Here is a 20785-nt window from a genome sequence, read left to right on the forward strand (position 1 = left end):
CAAAGAATCAAAGCCACGTGTTTAAGAAACATGCACGTGACAGTAAGCAGCTCAAGCAATTGGTTAATTTCTCCTTTGTTTTTTCAACACCCAATAGATGTTATGTTCTATTTAATGTGAAAATAAGAATGCCCTAAAACTTGCCCTAGGGCTACGTAGCCATAGCGATACAAAACAAAAACATGTAACTCAGTATTATTTAGTTATGGCTGATTCTAATAAAAGTGGCATGGCAGGCTAAAGTTAATTTAAAAAAAAATATATATGTTTTTTACTTTTTTGCATAAAAACAGCTTCTTGGTATTTCATTTGTTACAAATATGTTAAAGGAACAAAGTATTCCTAAAAACTTAAGAGTTATGGTTCTTGAAATATTGATGAAGCAGGCTAAAGTTAAATTAGACAGGCTAGTAGTGAAAAGTTACCAGGTAAAGAGATTATATCAAAAATGAAAAGAAATGTATCATAAGTTTAAGGGGCTGTTTCACCATCCATTGATTAGTGTGAACTGGCGGTTAGGTGTGATGCCGTCTCTATTTATTTGTTCGAATAGACGTAGACGGCATCACATTTAACCGTCGTTAACGCTAATCAATGGATGGTGAAACAGCCCCTTAAACTTATGATACATTTCTTTTCATTTTGATATAAATTCTCTTTAACCTGGTAACTTTTCACTACAACTTTTAACAGCCCCTAAATAATTTCTTAAAAAATTATGAGTCTCTTGGAGGCATATATAAAAAAATAAATATTTCAAAATTATACATATTTTATACAGGGTTATTTGTAATTTACTAGCATCCTTTTAACCCTAAACTCCTACCACTTAAACAATGTTTTTTGTTTTACGACTTTTAAAATGGAGCCGTAAACAAAAAACATTTGCTAAATATTTTGTTTTTCCTTCCTGTTTTCTTCGCTGATATTGTGCTTTATGTTCCTTTGGAACTCAGCATAGAGTTCTGGATTTCTTTTTATTTTTTCGTATCTTTTCTTTTCGTTCTCCCTTTTTCATGCTAACCTCTCTTCTCTTGACTTTTGTTTAGTTTTTGGTTTCCCCATTACATGTCGGCCCTAAAATATTACGAATTAATTACAATACAATGCAATCAAATCAGTCCCTCCTATGAAATGAATGACATCAGATAGTAAAAACTGGCCAAATAAGAACGTACCTAGGCAAAATAACACGAAAAAATTCGTTTTAAACAAGTAACGACACCACTATTTTATACGAATGATTTTTTACAAACTGTAAAAATTTTAGTTATAAACAGGATCACCATGATTGTTTTTTTAATTTCAAGCCAATAGTTTCACTTTTAGAGGGGGACACTCCAAAAAATTTGCAAAAGCTATATTTACGCAAAATTACAGCTATAGTACTAATGGATCTAGTGCGGATAGATAAACAGACACACAAAATGAAATTATAAGTGTTTAGTTTAATAAAAAGCAATTCTCTACATTTACTTTGGTAGAACACTGTTAGTACTACTTAAAAAAAGTCCATAAAGTTATTCTTAGAAATTATATGCAATTTTTAAATTAAATAATTTATAGTTCACTTTTTTCTGCCATGAGTCACTTTAGTCTGTGCTTCAGTTACAGATTAAAGTGACACAGATTAAAGTGAAAAGTGGATTCAAAAGACATTTACTCTAAAACCGTCAAAAATATGAATGTGCCACTCTTAATAACGTAAGTAAATACGTCATAATATCACATTAAAATGATTATCTAATAACGTCCATATAAATAACATAAAATAATCGAGACAATGTAAAGTTAACATACCCGTTACAAACTCCAGTTTGCCGCCTTCGATCACTAATCGCCACAAAACTATGACAGAAGGTCTCTAACCGTTCCGTACGGCAGTGAGCCAGATATTGGCCGAATGTTTACGATGATTAAGGTGTGTCTATCATTCTCCGTGTGGAGTGAGACCCAACAATGCGAACACACAGACTACAGTGAAAAATCGCTGGACAAACTTTGAGTCTGAATATTGATGCATAAAAATGATTTATTTAGGACCGTATTATTATTAAATGAATATCGTATATTGTTTTTGCAATATATTATAAAATATAATTTGTGAAATAGTACACAAATAATTCACAGGCCAAAAACCGGGAGCATGTCCCTTTTGGACAAGACAGACTACAGTGAAAATCGGTACTTACATTTATTTATTTTTTAAAGTAATAAGGATAAATAAATAAAATGGCCTGGCCTCGGTGTAAAAGGTCTATGTTTACATACGTAAATTTTTATTTTTTCTGAAAAACGTATATTTAATGTACTTTTTATTCAAAAACTCATTGGCAGATTATACTGCCACTTTTATTAGAATCACCCTTATAATAGAAAAGTAGTGAATACTTTTAAGCTTCAAGATAGAAGCTATAACTTCAGGTTCAATTGAGATAATATAAATAAGACAAAATGATAAACTCTAGAAGCGCGAGGCGCAAGAGGCGTGGCGCGTGGCGTTGCCAACGCGGTGCGGACTTTGGACTGTAGTTAACGATCAAGATAACTATATACACAAAAAATATAGCACAGTTATAACCATGTGCATTGTGCAAGAAGTTGGAACTTTCATCTCGATGCGTCAGAAACAGGAGTAAGTAATACTTTAAAAAGTTGGATTATGTTAACCGGTTGTATAGTAAGGTAAGCTAGGTTTTTATACAAAACGACTACTTAACTGGAAAAAGTTCCGTGGTGACAAAAAAAAATACTCATTCAATTGTATCAAAATTTAACTTCTGTTATTTATGGTGTCCAATTTTTTGAACTTCACCAATCGTTGTAGAACCAGCGTAAGTTACGTAATTGTACACTAAACCGTCAGACAGAAAGGCGAAAGACCAAGAACTACTCTCCGAAACTGCTTATGAATGAAATTAGAATAGCAATAGCATACTCAATATTTCTTTAACCGGACTCGGTATATTAGGATGTTTTTACCGAACTAATGAAAGCGTTAACGGTTTATTATTGGATCGTGGAGGCGCGGTAACGCGTCAGCTAAATATAGGGCGTAATCTCATTTCGCTGTCCTGCACGGCAGTGACAAAAACCATCCCATCACGTTAAAGGAGCTAGAAAGTTTATATTATAACATAATAGAGTTGTAATGGTGAATTATAAGATAAAGTTTAGTTGTATGTAGTAGAATTTTTTATTGAACTAAACTCTTGACGTGTACCTCTATATATACTTTGACGCAACCACACAGCAAATTGCTATCATGTCATGTCTATATGTGAATGAAAAGAACACAAAGAAAAATAATATTCATTCAAGTTTTTTCCGATTGAATAAATACATGGCGCATTAATACTCAGCCTAGCAGCTACGTATACAAATAGAGTGAGCCAAAAAAATTTTTTAATTCGACTGGAAGGCAAACGAGCAAGTGGTGGTTAGAGATCACCACCGCTCATAAACATCTGCAACACCAGGGACCAGGGGTATTGCATTGCCAACCTAGAAATGAATGAAAGTATTTACTTTAGTAGTAAACAAATACGATATTGAAAGACTCATGTCATTGTGCAGCATCTCAGACAAAGGACGTATACAAGACAAAACACAGACAGTCGTAATATTGCACGCTTAATCCATTCACGCTCTCAATCCGTGATCCTGAAGCATCTATTGGCTGAAATCTAGTCTTAGTCTGGGGTCAAAACATTTCCTAAGAATTGACCCTTTATCAGATAGACGCAATCGCAGCCGTATTCGCATTGATAAAGTTTGAAGACGTCATTCAGTTAGAAAACATGAAGCAAACATTAATTAAAATATCTCATTAATTCGCTAGCCGACTAACAGAAACATAACATGTTATTAGGTAAGAGTTAATAAACCGTAACAGGACGTAGTTATATGATTTAATCATGTTGAAAATTGAAGTGATACTAGTTATTATAAGATGATTATAAGAAATGACAATCGTAGGCGCCAGCCAACGCCCACCGTTCCCCACCGCTCTCTCGTATCCATTCATTGTTGAATTAACTTTAACTATAATTAGCTATCATAAATAAACAGAGGCCACATTACTTGTATCTCCGCTTCCAACAACATTATTATCATTTAAAATAACAGCCACTCCCGGCGAGGTCATACATTCTCCATTAATGCATTTGAACAATATAAGTTTAGGCAACCCAGCTTAATTCGTTGGTAAGTACTTTACTTCAACATTTATTCATTCATTTCCTATCAAGCCTAGGTAACAAGTTATAGGATAAAACAACATGATATTGAAAAATGCGTGAATTGCAATTTGAAAATTCAAAAGAGGCAAACAAGTGGTTAGGTATATATATATTATTATATTCATCACTCAACCGATAACAGTTTGGTCACTGTATCTAGGCTGTATTTGCTTTTGTTAAACATACGATAATTAACGTGCCAACAACCGCAGATAAATTTACAGGGGGCATAATGTTGATAAGAATGAAAAACACTTGCCGAAAACAAACTTTATCTAATAGTTGATAGGCTATACTTATCAAGATCTTAAATGATGATCGTCTCGTCATCACTTCTTTTGTCGACTTTGTAGATAAGGTTGAGAGCGGTTTGCAATAACAAGTTTGGTCGGTGCTGGTCGGCAACAGGGGGGCGTGGCGCGACGTCATATGGCATGATGCTCCCGCGCAATTTTGGACGCTCATTTGTATTCTGGAGCCTCGTTAAAGCTTTCGACAGACGTAACTTTACTTTCTAGAGTTTTAAAATACCGAACGGTTATGCACGGCCGTGAAATCAATTTATCTTTATAACTATAAAATCTGTAATAAACAATACTTCAGTCAGATATAATTATTATACTCATTTTTTTTAGGTACCCTGAGGCAGAAAATTATGACGGGTTACAATTGTCGATAGAAGTGACGTTAAATGATACTATGAAAGACATAGCTGGTTGAAAAATGGTGTTAAGTATGTGAATTCATAACATAAGTAATATACCTATAAGATTGCATACGTCATTTTGTTGTTAATGCCAACAGGATGCTCTGTTACGATGCTTAGTCCGCACAATGAATTGTTATGATAATTGGAATAAGTACATTTTTCAATAGGTTACATATTATCATTCTTAGAATGAGGGGTGTCGTCTTTTCTTCCTGTTTGACTGGTCTATAAAAGACTTAACCAATGTTCCTTTGTATTAAATTCTTTGTTATTTATCAGTAAACATAAAGGACATATTAATGAGGTTTAATGAAACTAGTAGTAAACTAAGAGGTTTTGTAGAAGGAAATACACACACCTATGGGCTAAACGTTCAATCACGTCATTATTTTTGTAATATTTATGTGCGATTCTTAATGCAGTACTCGGAAAGACGTTAACTATCCTTGTTTATGATTGTCACGCATGTAGAGGGTAAGGCAGAAACTTAGGAATATGTATGATCATTCGAGATAGATATGAGGTCAAGATTGATATACGTAACGATGTTTTTACATTTCGTCACGCCTCGATCCGATGAACTTGTCAGCTTACCTACTCATGCTCGGAAAAGAAATTATACAACTCGTTTACACACCTATACCAGAAGCCGAAAATTTCAGCTACTTTGCTTCTGTCTACTTGGCCTGTTTCCAAAGGTAAAGGAAACTTTAGTTAAGACAAAAGAAACGCGTTCGATCTCGTTTTAAAATCAGATGTGCGAACTGTACAGGCCTTCAATTGAAAGCATGAGATTGGTAGACAAAACTGGCAGCTTATAAAAGTCATAACGGTTATATTTTGGTACGCACATCGTTACCAATTAGATTTAACGCAGAGCCCAAGGCAATTGACCGCGCAACATTCGAGATCATTGATGTCACAATCATCGGTTGTGACGTCAAGCATACGACTAAAACGAAACTACTTTTTAATTGATGTAACTGTTAGTCTGTGTATAATCCGAGATTTTTTATGAGTCAACAATTAGATTGCATGGGAAAGCAATTAGATTGTCTGATGATGCATCGCTTTAGCAAAGTACCATTATCAGATCATGACAATGATAGGGGGCAATGCAAAAAAAAACACAACATTATCGCTTAGTCTAATGGCATCACGTTGTCAATGCGTGATGGACACTGAGAGTATTGTTTCAGTCAAGTAGGTAAGTAGGTACAGAAATTTGGTACTTGACAATTTCCCCAGACCACGTCAAAAACTGCAGTTGGCGCCCTGCCATCGGGATGCAGAATCTAGGTAAGTAACTGACAGTTGCGATGCTATACCTTGGACAATCTCGAGCGTTTGATTAGGCAGCACCAGTTAGCCTTAACAGTTGCCAAAATAAAACATTGCCAATCAAGGTGAGTGATAAAAAGCAAAAAGTTTTCTTCCGATGCGGATATTTTTCTGTGATTAATTGCTTATATGCGACATATTTTGCAGTGTAAATAGAAATGTCGTGTTTATAAGCATGGGAAAATTCTATTGGTGTCCTGCCAAGGGCTTGATTGCAATAAACGTGAAATCTATTTGCAGTTGGACTTTGCTCCGGAGTTCTGCGGAAGTCGCGAATTGAACGGGCTGTAGACATGGAGAGTCCATCAGTCAATCGTGCAAGGAGATGAATAAAGGAATACTATTGCTCCCGTGAATGAAAAGACTTTACGTTAGTGATTCATGGCCACTTGCTGGAAGAAAATAAACTCGATTAATGTCAAGCCCAGCTGTCAAAATGTATGTGGGACTTGTTAAGCTTAAACCAGGTTGATGTCTGAGTCTAAATTTATGTTTTTCTGTAAGACCGCTTCAGTCTGCCAATTATTTAATTAAATAGTTTAAATAGTATATTTATTTAATAGTAAATTTTAATGTAGCTATCGGAATAAGCTTCGAATGATCGAGGACACAATAACAAGGAACTCAGTTCACGGAAGAGAATGGCTGCGTCTTGATTAAATTATTTTATTATATTTTTTTGTATCTTAGTCAAATAAAATAATTTTATGTAGAATTGATGAGACTGAAAATTTGTAGAGAACAGAGCGGAATAAGAAAGTTTTTATCGTCTAGACTAGACGAATGAGTGAATATTTCAAAATCCGTAAACATATTGAATTGTGACAAATCATCATCCAAGACTGTATTTGGCAAAATTAGCTACCATATCACTTATGTTATGTTAGGCCTAGTGTCAATATTACACGCCTTTTCGCACCTTTGCTTTCTATGAATCCTTCTAACTAACTAGGTAGATACATATAACAAAATTATAAATGTAAAAGTTTATGAGTGCGTGTGTTTGTTTGTTACTTTTTGGCTAAAACGGCTGAAAGGATTTTGAAAAAAATTGGTATGTAAATAACTGGATTTAGGGACGAATAATGTGCTTCATATAAAGATGTAAATATTGGTAAGGAAATAACTTCCAGACCTAATTTTTAATGCGAGCGAAGCAGCTGGTAAAAGCTAGTGCATAATGAAGAATGCAAAGGGCTCCTTAACTTACTCGTGACTGTAAAATTACAATCAAAACTGCCAGAACCGTTTGAAAACAACAAAAACTATATTTGTTTATTGACTTTAGTTGATGTAAAGGCCATAAGTGTAAGTATGAAAGGAAAGTAATTTGCTTATTCAATACAATTCTTAATTTCGTGTGTTGGTAGGCTGTAAACAATACAGTCTCTAATTTTAGAATAAGAGTTGCAACTCGTCCAAACGAGCCTAAATGTCACTTAAGAGCCCGCTCACTTTTCAACTCACTTTATTTTCAAGTTTCTATGTTAGACCGAATGTATTTCTAAAGTTTTCAAAAAGATGGTTTAAAAACTAAACATACCTGTGGTGGCCAAGGCCCCCAGCGCCTTCTCTTTATCCTCCATCATGGTGTGTGCGGTGCTCGCTCCTGGGGCCATCACGATTCTCCTCAAAGACGGTCTCCTGGTCAAGGCGACAATGTGCTTGGCTCGGTGCTGCTGCTGCGGTCTTCGGCGACGCGTGCGCACTCTGTGAAGGCCTCCTGGCGACTGCCCGCCTACCACGCCGCTTATCACTGAGCGACCCTTATCAGTTCCACGGCAGTGATTGCCGGCCAACCAAATAATGGCCGAGTAGATTTTACAGTAAATAAGAAACAAATACGTATACCAATCGCCTCGGATGCTCAGTAGCGCCATCGATTGCGATCTGAAACAATATTTTGGTAAATTTAGTGACGTCACCAGCTCACCAGGCGTGCCAATGCTTTATTTTGTAAACAATAGGCAGTAAAAGTGCACTCAGCTCAGGTATCTATCATTAATTAATTAAAGCTGGATAAATAAACAAAATAGACTTACTATCTACCTGAGCAAACCATAGTAGGTATACAGGGTGTATTCGTTAAGTTGTAGCCAAGCGATTATTATTATGTAATAAATACCTATTGATAATATAATAATACTTAATAATAATATATAATTAAAAATAACCACCATGCTCCCCCATACGCCATGTTCGCCATGATCATGTGTGTTGTGTGAAGAAGTCTTCTGTCGAACACAACGTAAAATGGCCGAGAACATGGCGTCGTAAGGACGCCATCAGACGGCTTAGATACAATAGCCTCGGGTCGGGAGTCTCGGGAGTATACAGGTGTAATCGTTAAGTGTAGGCGATTATTCCGTAAATATAACAGAGATCAGAAAAAAATTATCATTATTATTAGTATTATTAATAATATTATTAAGTTATTATTATTATTATAGTATATACATTTTTTCTGATCTCTGTTATATTTACGGCATAATCGCCTACACTTAACGATTACACCCTGTATACTTCAATTAAATATTTTGTTTCGTTTAATTTCTTCAATCGACAAATACTTCTTTGTTATAAACCTAACTAACTCTAGTAGGTACCATCCCTTTACCTACCTACTCGTCTCCGAAAAATAAATTGTCAAAAGAATTAGTACTTAAGTACCTATATTAGAGATATTATTTTTAACGTAACAAGTCAAGTTTAGGTAACGTTGACGTAGATTTCGTGCGTCAGTTATTCTATTTGGAATACAAAAACAGGTTTGTGTATTTTAACTAATTAAAAAATTATTAAAAATTATTATGAGATAAAATTGTGTGTGATGGTCATCATAACATTGGAAGAAACTACCGAGCATAGCAAGGACACACGTATCATATGTACAAAGGGTACCTAAGTTTAATGGTTTTTTTTTACCCTATGTTATGTTTTTTTTTTTAAATAAAACAGCAGCATCAGGAAAATGTTTGGTTTTGACTTAATTTTCGTAATGATATTTGTAATAAATATTTATTTTGTAGGTAAAACCTACAACGAATGCCTAGTGTCATGTTATTTGACTGTATCTGTATGCCATTCGACTTATATAATGAAACTAGCTTTTGCCCGCAACTTCGTCCGCGTGGAATTCGGTTATCGCGCGCAGTTCCCCCAGCTGGGCTACTACGAAACTCGAAGTTCATATCGTACCATCCCTCTCGCTTTCGTATTAAATAGTATAAGTGTCAGAGGGACCGCACTACACGAACTTCGAGTTTCGAGTTTCGTAGTAGCCCTGCAGGAACTGTGCATTTTCTGGGAGAAAAGTAGGGAACGGCCATAAGTATGTCACTCTCTGGCCCATAAACTATCTCTATGCCAAAAATCACGTGACAGACGGACAAACATAGAAACACACACCCTTTCGCATTTATAATATTAGTATGGATGTACGGTCGTACATGTCGTACATACTTAGGTACATATCGAATATATCTATTTAAATAAAAAATTATCCCCGAAATACCTATGTCGCTTATAACTATGTATGGATTGAAAAGTCTGAATTAATATTACTTATTATTATTATAACTTCCGAACGACAGCACCGAATTGGATTTTTTAAGGTTTGTTTTAAACAAAATAAAAAAAACTGGAACGGGGGCGAAGCCGCGGGCAACAGCTTGTTTAAAATAAATATCTTTTCGGATTGATATGATTTTATGAAACATATCGCGTCATTTCATCATGTTAATTTAGGTAGGTACATAGCTACGTAAGTGGTCAAGTCAGAAGAGAAGAGATCTACTAATGAACCAAATAGGTTATGCCCGTGGTTGAAGCAACCCGTTGAAGAATTAAAACCCTAAAAACCGGCTAAGGCTAGAAACACACTGACGGACTTGTACTTTTATCTATTCTGTGCTGACGGCCGAGGCGGAGCGGTGCGGCGCGGCGCGAGGGCGGTACTGGTTGTATGAAAGAGAACACACAATACCACGCCACGCTTATTTCCCGCGCGGTATTATGTGTGTGTGGCCTCTTTCATGTTAGCTCAAATATTACAACCGGTACCGCCGTACAAAAAAAAACATTAATCTCGTAATCACATTATCAGTGCTCACTTAATCATTTGGTATTATTTATTTATTTACTTTGCGATGCGTTCGTATAAACTGGGTAATTCTCATAGACAATTTGGCGCCAAAACAAAAAACTGAATATTCGCATTCGCATTCGCATTCGCATTCGCATATGCTCAAAAAATGGCATTCGTTATATCACTAGTACAAACCTCAAACTTGGAATGACAATGGAGGTATATTATATATTATTTCCAAAAAATTATAGAAACCAGTGAAGCGAGAGTCGGTCTTAGGGAAAACATAATAAAATATTACGTTGACCTTCGGTGGCATGATTCTATTATTTATAATTACATCGAAAACTAGTTTTTATTACAAACGTTTCGAAGAAGGAGGCATCATTTTAATCCTCATACTTTTCAAGATAATACATTTATAATGCCACCGAAATCACACATTGCCATTTCCACTAACACAAATAAGTATAATACCTAAGTATTTTTCTTATAATTTCTTGATGAAAATCAAAGTTAAACTTGAACTCAACCCAACCCGTTAAATTTACCTTAATTTGACATGCATTTTTTAAGTGCAACATATTATATCGTCAAACACACACATTGTTACAATATTATGACTACTTAAAATATTGCTTTTACAATATTTGTATGGATTAATAATAACTTCAAAAGCAACGCAATGCTAAAAAAATATTGTTTTGTACTATTAAATCCATAACTAATTATTGACGATGTCGGTGTCTGTAATACCACCGAATTCATTCAAATCACCGAATTCACGTGACGTGAGCAATTTAGTTTTTAACAAATTATTTCAAAGCGTTTATCACTCTTTTGTTAGTTCAAATACCTACATAAGTATTTTGTTGACTATGCGTAATCTAATTTGATGTAATTTTCCATGAACTGCATTTATTTGCTTATTTGAAACCTAAACATACTTAACACTGTTCTGTTATGAAATTTGAGCATTAAAACAATTGTGACATTCCGCTTATGCAACTATTTGAACGATTTCAAAATACTTTGACTGTAGATTTTTCGCTGATATTGGCATCATATCAATGCCATACATCAATCGTTATTACAGTCCTCAATAACAGTGATGACATGGCCTGAGCCTAAAAATATTCCAGGGTGAAACACGACACGAGTTACATTAATTTAGCTCATTTAGGGGCTGTTTCACCATCCATTGATTAGTGTTAACTGGCGGTTAGGTGCCGTCTCTATTTGTTTTGTTCGAATAGACGGAGACGACGGCATCACATTTAACCGTCGGTTAACGCTAATCAATGGATGGTGAAACAGCCCCTTAACATCTAACTTTAAAAGTAAGGTAAACGACATCCGGCTGTCATCTCTATTGGTAATAACATAAGATTGACAGGCAGGCGCTAACGTGGTACATGGCATTCAGTGAATCGTTTTGAACTCGGAAAAGCTTGAATTGTGATTCTGAATGTTGCCATAACACATGTAAATGTAGAGCATTTTGAAGTGCACATTGTCTTCACCTATGAAACAGTTCCGTGACTGACTGACAGACAACGCACAGCCTAAACTAATGGTGCTAGTGACTTGAAATTTCGCATACATATACCTAGAGGTGTACTAAGGAAGTATTTTTCAAAATTCCCATAGGATAGGGAAATATCTAAACTTTGTTAGTTTCTCTCTGTATGTCCGTTGAATTTCCGCATAACAATATTCCGTACCGGAGAGCAGAGCAAACATAGCTGTGATCTGCTATTAGTGTTGTTTCAGTAGACGTTATTCTTATTAGCTTCTTTATCGCAAAAACAAACCTATTTAAGTATCTTATTGCAAACCTCATCAACATGTTGTGAATTCGGTTCTGGAAAATTTTAACGCAGTCGCAGAGGCACTCTCACTCTTCACACGCATCTTATTCACGCAACACCAGCAGGGCTACTACGAAACTCGAAACTCGAAGTTCGTGTCATGCGGTCCTTCAGACACTTAAACTATTTAATACGAGAGCGAGAGGGACGGTACGCCACGAACTTCGAGTTTCGTAGTAGAACTGCAGGGCTGCGACTAGGAATTATAATTTATTTTTATTACCTAAATCTAAACTTTAACGATAACTTTTTGTCAAGACTTTTCATCGTCAAACGGAAATCCTAAATCATGCCCTAAACGCAAACGTCGCAATTTCATTGACCAAGTAGATACCCCACGATTGGTAATGCCAAAAACGCTAGCCTATTAACCCACAAAGTTTTACGTGAGTTAGTTTTTCCTGCTTAAAATATTTGTAAATAGGTTTGTTTGTCGTCTCAATACCAGGAATGGACAGTAAGTAGACTTAAAATGTACCTATGCTGCGCAAAAATCTACTCTTGATCTATTGTTAGTCCGCGACAGATTCTTACTTATATTTAGCAGGACAGACTGGAGGACGAAATGTCGGCGTACTTTTAACAGTTTTTGTAGTAAGAGTAATGAAATAACTTCAGACAAAATGTGTCTGTCTGTCTGTTACATTTACATCTTCACGCTTAAACCGCTGAACCCATTTAAATGAAATTTGATATGAAGATAGTTGGAGACCCCAGGAAGAACATAGGATAGTTTTTGTCCCGGAAAATTGCGAAGTCCCCATGGAATAGCGATACTTACACGAATTTCTCACAAAAGCTATGTCCATAATTAAAAAAATGTCCCGATATTATTAACTGAATAAGTGCATACCTACTAGGTACTGGGTTATTATATTACGCATGGATCCTGATATATTAATTAAAGACTTAAGTACCCTGTCCCATTATGTGGGTAGACGGGAGATCATTAATGAGATGAGAGATCCACTGAGTTAAAAAATGCAAATGCAACTAGCTTCAGCGCTCAGGGTTCAGTTTTTTTAATGGGACGCGAAATATCTAGTACCTACTTCTCTATCACAATTAATACATATTTTAATTTGATAGGTATGATACTTTTCGGTATGGAAACTTTCTCGACAAAACTCTGCAGTAGGTAGTCAGATAGTGGTGGTAGTGGTGTTGTATGGGTAACATTGATTACTCTACTTAGCTCTACTTAGGTATAAAATTATAGAATCCAGACTTCCAGAGCTTTCTATGCATATAATATTCATACAGTCTGCCAGCGGCCATGTAAAGAGTCGTTAATAACTAGATAAAACTAGTTTCCAACCATTTTTAAAATTGGTTTCAGTTTCGCAACTTTTCAACTTTGCGAGATGTTAGATAAGTGTACATACTTATATCCGCAAATATTGGCGACAAACGGTGAATTAATCTCCGACTGGTTTAACAGGCAATTATTGTATGTCTAATACCGATATCAGTCTGGTCAGCCACCAGCAAAGACGTTGTGCACAGGCAACACGCCAAAATTCGTCTGGAACAGACGCGTAGGCCTGATGATGATGATGAATACCATTATCTATTCTGTGCTAATATTAAATAACATAAAGACACAGAATAGATAATAGTATAAGTAATAAAGAGTAGAATCCACGTCTGTACCCCTAGTGTAAGTTTTCGGTTACAAAATACGTCTCGATCGCGTTCGCGTTAAAATCTCAATTTATATAGAAACATGAACAGCGCCTCTAGCGGAACGTTTGCGATGTTCATGTTTCCATACAAATTGAGATTATAACGCGAACGCGATCGAGACGTATTTTGTAAGCGAAAACTTACACTAAGGGCACTGTGCCACCCCCTATCTATAAGTTAAATATTTTATTGTAACGTATTTATTCGGTGCCGTTTACGGTGCCTCCATTGCATGATACCTTAAGCAATAAAAATGGCTTAATTTGCTTGTGAACTACTTAATCTGGAACTGCTTAAAAGGGAAATCAGGGTAGAGAAAAACTATATCCTTCAGTAACTTCTTTCGTCTTAAATTTCTTCTAACTGAAACTATTTGTAGTTACAAATAATATATCGATAATGATAATATACCTACACGAGTTTTGCAAAAGCCAATACCAATTAAAATTGATTTAAGTATTGGCAAAGAGGATGACACTGATATACCTATGACAAGGCCGATTTGCAAGCGAAACAATTCGCTTTATTCATAAGTCTGCGGAATGTATTCACTCTGTATCATTCCATTCCTTGACTTATTGTGTATGATGCGCTAAGGTGGCGAGTGAAGCAGAGCATGAACATCAGGCAAGGACGACGAGTCAGAATATGAAAATTTCCTTTGTTACTGATACGTAATGCGCTTCCAGAGATAAAGCCAAGAATGATGTTTAATTAATCACCCGTTCTCTTTGTTGGCATTTATACAGTCGAGAATACGTTAACAAGAGGTTTCTTTGCCGCTTAAAAATTTTTCGTTCTGAAATAAATTATAGTTAAGTTTGGTGTTTACAAAAGCAACAACGGCTTACGTGTCAACATCTTCGCTGGAACTTGTCCTGGTAAGTGCAGCAGGTACTTCGAGAGGTGAATATGCAGCTTTGATATTTTTACAGAATAGGTAGGTACTTACTTAACAAAGTTCTGTTCCTTAAAAGGAAACAATAGCATGCTGCATTGTATAAATAATTTACTCGTATTTACCTCATATTGACGTCAGTTAGGTACCTGATTAAGTAGTTATTTATTTATTTACTTGCGCGTTAGTGCCGTGGTGCCAGCCGGCTTTCTCCGCTAGCGCTTTTAGTTTTGTAAATGTTAGTGGCCAACAAGTTCTGTTGGGCGGACGTGTGTATTTTAAATCCGTAAAAAAAATAACAAAAGGAATGTTTATATACGTAAATAAAGCCCGAGCCCAGGTGCAATATGCACTAGCTTAGTTCAAGCAAGATGTTATAGAAATTTTTGTTCTCACCTGGCTTCAAAGACTAAATCCTTCCTTCGCAGTAGTGATCGGAAGATGTATGCCGTATGAAATGCACCAAATCGTGGCGCATAGCAGTGCGCCCGTGTATGGCAATAAACGTTTCAATACACATTCGCGACAAGTCCCAGTGAACGTCCAAAATCGACTTTTTACCCAAAACTCTCCCCCAACATCTCACAGGGGCTACAACACAGAAATTACTACAGCTTGTGCACTTTTTGCTGCTTAGTTCAAAATCACAATAACTATTCACAGTTACTTTACTCCGGAGCGTATTTTACGCATTGTAAGAACTGAGAACTCGGATGCTTCTTAGCGAGTGATTATTAAGCAAAATTTTGTCAACGTGTTTTTGTTTACGCGATGCGTGCGGTGTGGTGCAACGCAGTCGTACTATACACAGTTAAGCGTTGTGTCAAGCATTTGGCTTGGCACCGCAACGAAAGCGAGATAACGAAATGGGACGGCGTGGACTGGTTATGTTGACATCGATTCCACTTCGGCTGTGTTCGGCCGACGAATGGAGGGAGCTCGGGGCGTCTGAACTTGGCGCGATGGTTCAAACTTTTGTTTATGTTTACGTGGTGAAACATCTGCTACTACTTAACTGCGTCGTCACATAATTTCAAGATTCTGTAGCTTTTTTTAATTTCTTTTTCGCTAGACAACACCTAATGTTAGCAATGTATTAAGTAGGTAATAAAATCACCAGTTCTAGTATAACATATCCGGTCCGAAGGACCATAATTTCAAAACAAACGAAAGGATGCCTAAGTATGAGACATAAATGTCTGAAAAAATGGTGTTGTAATAATAACTTACCCACTTTACTTACAAAATTATATAAAACGGGATTTATTATTTACCGTCGTGTGGTTGTTAGGAGGATTGTGAGTAATATGTTGTGTTTCGGCGTGGAGAGTAAGACAGCCGGTGAAATTACTGGCACTTGAGGTATCCCATCTAGGCTTCTAGGTTGGCAACGCATCTGAAATACCCCTGGTGTTGCAGATGTTTATACGCAGTGGTGATCTCTTACCATCAGGAGACCCACTTGCTAGTTTTCCATCCAGTCCAGTAAAAAAAAACAGTTCTAACTTAAAAGGGCTGATCACTTATATCAAACATAGAGAAGTTACACCGCGATTTTTTCAGGTATCAAGTTAAAATTAACACAAAACACAGTGACGCAAGCACTGCTGCTTGGCGACAGGTTTAGATTATAGGTACAAGGTATTAAGACTGTGTAGTATCGCATTGTACACACTGCACACACACACTGGCCACAACTAATATTTACTGAGATAAGGTTTTTTTGCTTTGAATGAACTAATATTTAAGTAGACTAGGAGCTAGCCCTCTCTAGACCTAATAGGTAGAGAGTTCTAAACGCGATAACATTTTATGTGGTCTCTGTGATAGCGGCCCTGGGTGAAAATGTGTGAGGGTGGGTTTCGCATGAAAACAGTCGTTCAACGTAAAACTATAAGACTTCTTTATTAGGGGTTAGTATCATTTTGTCTAAAAAAGTGGCTGGTCTAAGTAGCAAGTGGTCTAAAACGCAGCTGGTCTAAGTAGCAAAGTGGTCTAAGAAGCAGCTGGTCTAAGTAGCAAGTGGTCTAAAAAGCAACTGGTCCTCCTACCTAACCTGGTTTTGTCGAAAACCTGAAAAAACATAGGTTAACAGGAAACTAAAGTACATTATGTTGTATTATTTAAAGTAACCTTAGCGGTCCCCCGACACCGACGACGCTTAGATAAAAAAATAATACTAGGTACTTGTACTAAATTAACTGAGGCTAATTTTGTGGGAAATCAGCATAGTCCTCGCGCCTCTAGTATTAGAGGATCGGAGAATTAAGGTTTGACAAATAGCTGATGAAGCCTTAGGTATTAAGTAGTTAGAAAAGAGTTGGAGAGATTTTGCATCAACATATGCATATGACAAAAGTTAGTGCGCGTTGGGTGCCGAAATTGCTCACAGCTTTCGATAAAGAACGTCGGGTTCAAACTTGTCAGGCATTTATAGAATTGTGTGAAGATGGTTTAGATGAAGTTTGTTCCCGTATACTTACTTAGTAACTGTTGATGAAACATGGATCAAACAGTATGGATGGTCCAGACTCGAAGTCTTAATCTATACAGTGGATCGAAAAGGGTGAAAGGTCACCGAAGAAATTCATGGTTCAAAGATCGGCGTCTTAGCTAATGGCCACCGTGTTTTGGGATTGCGAAGGCATTCTTTTAATAGACTATTTGGCAAAAGGCTCTAAAATAAATGCAGTTTATTATGCCGAGCTATTAAGAAAGGTGCGACAAGCCATAAGTAGTGTCGAGAAACGAAGGGGCAAGCTGAGCAAAGGCATTTTGTTTTTTCAAGACAACGCCCCCGTTCACGCTCGTGTTGCCAAGTTTGCTCTGAAGGAAACTGGCTTCGAGGAAATTGATCATCCACCCTACAGTCCAGATCTGGCCCCTAGCGATTATTTTCTATTCAGCAACTTGAAGAAAGATTTAAGGGGAAAGCGATTTGGCAGTGATGAAGAAATGAAGGCGGCTGCACAGGAACATTTCGACAGCCAAAATAAAATTTATTTTATAACGGTCTAAAAGCATTATATAAAAAAAATAATAAATGCATTGAATTAAAGGTAGTTTATATTGAAAAATAAAAATAGTTAAAAAAATCGGAATATTTTTTTTCTTCCTTAGGCTTAGGACTTTTCAGCCGCCCCTCGTAGACCAGCGGCTCTTTAGACGAAATGATACTAACCCTGCTAAACACAGGCCACCTTACTCTTAGAACGCAGCAATGAACGACATCTCGCCACTTGCATCCACCTGCAACCTGCAGGGCTACTACGAAACCCGAAACTGGAAGTTCGTATCATATCGTCCCTCTCGCTCTCATTAAATAGTAGGTATAAGTGTCAGAGGGACCGCACGACACGAACTTCGAGTTTCGTAGTATAGCCCTGCTGCATTGCTTGCTTGCCTGCACGCAACTCTCATGATGTCGTCAGTCTATCTACCTAATTTTCATTCCGGTATTCCCATAAACGCGCATGTAAAATCCCCAAGTCTCATCGCTAACTCTAGGGATGTGGAATTTTGCACGGGTATCATACCTATCAACGTAATGCAGACCATGATATAATCTTTGGGACCTCCTAGGGCAATTTAGTAAATTAACGTTTTAAACTTTCGTGATTTTCACTCATAATCAAAATACCACCAACGGGACGGGGGAATATTAATTACTCGTGTGTTAGCGTGATAAGTCCCGTTGTTGTTATTTTGATTAGTTAGTAAATTCCCGGAATTCCAAATCAACTGCCGAATTCGAGGGAAAGGCAAGGGTCCCGCTTTATGGACGTGGAACCGGAGGAACCGCTGATCAAAAAATTATTACGTGGACGTAATACGCTTTTTGATCGGCTACTAAGTAAGTACCGATTCCGCGTCGATAGTGGGGACACGTTTCACCATCCATTGATTAGTGTTAACTGACGGTTAAATGTGATGCCGTCTCCGTCTATTCGAAGAAAACAAATAGAGACGGCATCACATTTAACCGTCAGTTAACACACTAATCAATGGATGGTGAAACCGCCCCTAAGAGTTGGTCAATATTTTTATCATCAAAATAGGTACAAAGAAAGTATGAAATATTTTAACAGCTTAACTCAGTGATTCCTAATCTTTTCGTGGCTACCCCAGGAAATTGTAGCAACTTCTTATTTAAAGAAATGAAAGAAAGAAAATACATTTATTCACAACACAAGACACAACAATAGTATTAAGTACAAAAAGACAACACGTAGGAAAGTATGTCATTGCGGTTGTAAATCGGACACTGGCTCAGCATAATGCTGAAGCGTAAATAATAAACACCCCAGCGCTGATTTTCAGCCAGCACCGTTGGTGACCCTCGGACCGCTACAAAGATATACTACACAATTTTATTACTATACATAAGACTACATAAATAGATATTTACCCCTTAAAAGACCAGTGCAGTGCGATCTTTTCGCCTCGTTTGTCTTGTGCCTACTCTGACTGATGATACTCTCACGAGACATAGTATTACCCTTTTGGGGGGTTACCACCCGACTCACCGTACGTACTTCTGGTCGAGCCACTACAGCCAGAGTTTTCCTGTGACAAGCAGTTATTTATAGACACAGTCTTTATATTTTCCTTAAGGAAAACATTATACACATATCTACATATATTATAGGTAGGTATTATATAGGTGGGGTCGCACAACTGGCGCACGCGGTTTGGAGCGGAGCAACAAAGTAAGAATATACCTTGTACTTAGCTAAGGAGAATTCATGTTATGCCAATGAGGACTATCGTTTTTTGTCTCACTAGATGGCGCACTGTTGCGTGAGGTTTTTAAGTATGGCTTTCAAAGTCTGTTATTACGGGCGTGTAAACAAAGTTTAGATTAAAATCATATTTAATACACCTTAAAACCGTACCATAAAAATATCGAGCATGCCACAGTGTTGCTTAGTCCCCGTTTTGTTCGGAAAAAAGGGAGGACAAAGGTTTCCGAAAGACGAAACTGTCTCAAAACACAGACATTCATTGCCCCGGAACGCATATTTGCCATAATTAATTTCAGATATTGCAAAATATTCACAAAATTATTCTAATTATAAATAAACCCGCGTAGCTCACCCAAAAACTATGAGATTTGACATTTCGGAGACCTCACGCTACACTAGCGCCTCTAGTGGTGAATTCATACGCGATAGCCCTCAAACCTCTAGCAATCTAGACGTTGAGCCTGGTCTCATAAACATGTGAATTTACGAGATGATCACTTTATGATCGATGTGCATCTCCGTGCGAGTAGGAATTACCTAATTGACCAGCCAAGTTCGTTAACGCGGCAATCGCAAGGACGAGCTAACATGAAGCTGAAGCAGAACAATAACATCGAATTTAGTAAATGCGTCCGCGTGTGAACCAAATCTTTAGTTCACCAAACAACTTCTTACAGAACATTTGGCTTGCAAAAAGATTCGGCGCACAGTGAGCAACGGGTTTTTTCGGACGATGCTCTTATTACAGAAAAGAGATTGTCTTTTTGTTTTTTTTTTAGTTCAATTACTATGTTTATATTAAATCAGAGTAACATAGCTTTCGTTATCAGTTTAACTGTCACAACTGCCGCTGTTATTGGTGTTTTGATTTATTTGTTTGAAGCAGAAACATCTGCAGCACGTACGTATTTAAAATATTATTCATCTATGATAATTCGCTACACCAAATATGGATGGAGTTAAATAAGTTACACATTTACCGGTTTCCACAAAAGCGTACAACTTGTTGTACGAGTGACAATTAGGGTCTCCCCAAACCTATCGACGGCTAAAAGCAGCGTTTCCACCAGAGATGTATTACGAGGATGTGTTGCGAGGTAGGTACCTATAATAATATGTTTTTCATTTAACCAATAGAAACGCTTCATTTACCTCGCCTCGCTCCGATCAGCTGTTTCCACCAGAGATGTGCTGTGCGAGGATGTGT

The 20785-nt window shown here is 36.9% G+C and overlaps 1 protein-coding gene across 1 annotated transcript in view; it reads right to left on the bottom strand.

Moving 5' to 3' along the window:
* The window catches only part of LOC141440966 (6-phosphofructo-2-kinase/fructose-2,6-bisphosphatase-like), an 80402-nt gene extending 64690 nt beyond the window's left edge, over positions 1-15712 (bottom strand). Inside the window, exons 1-2 of the mRNA XM_074105561.1 lie at positions 15230-15712; positions 7835-8181 (exon numbers count right to left, since the gene is read on the bottom strand). Of these exons, the coding sequence (XP_073961662.1) occupies positions 7835-8171 (337 nt within the window). The 5' untranslated portion in view covers positions 8172-8181; positions 15230-15712. The remainder of the gene's footprint in view (positions 1-7834; positions 8182-15229) is intronic.
* Positions 15713-20785: the final 5073 nt, after the last annotated feature.

This window comes from Choristoneura fumiferana, chromosome 23, assembly GCF_025370935.1.
Source record: "Choristoneura fumiferana chromosome 23, NRCan_CFum_1, whole genome shotgun sequence".
Taxonomy (NCBI): Eukaryota; Metazoa; Arthropoda; class Insecta; order Lepidoptera; family Tortricidae; genus Choristoneura; species Choristoneura fumiferana.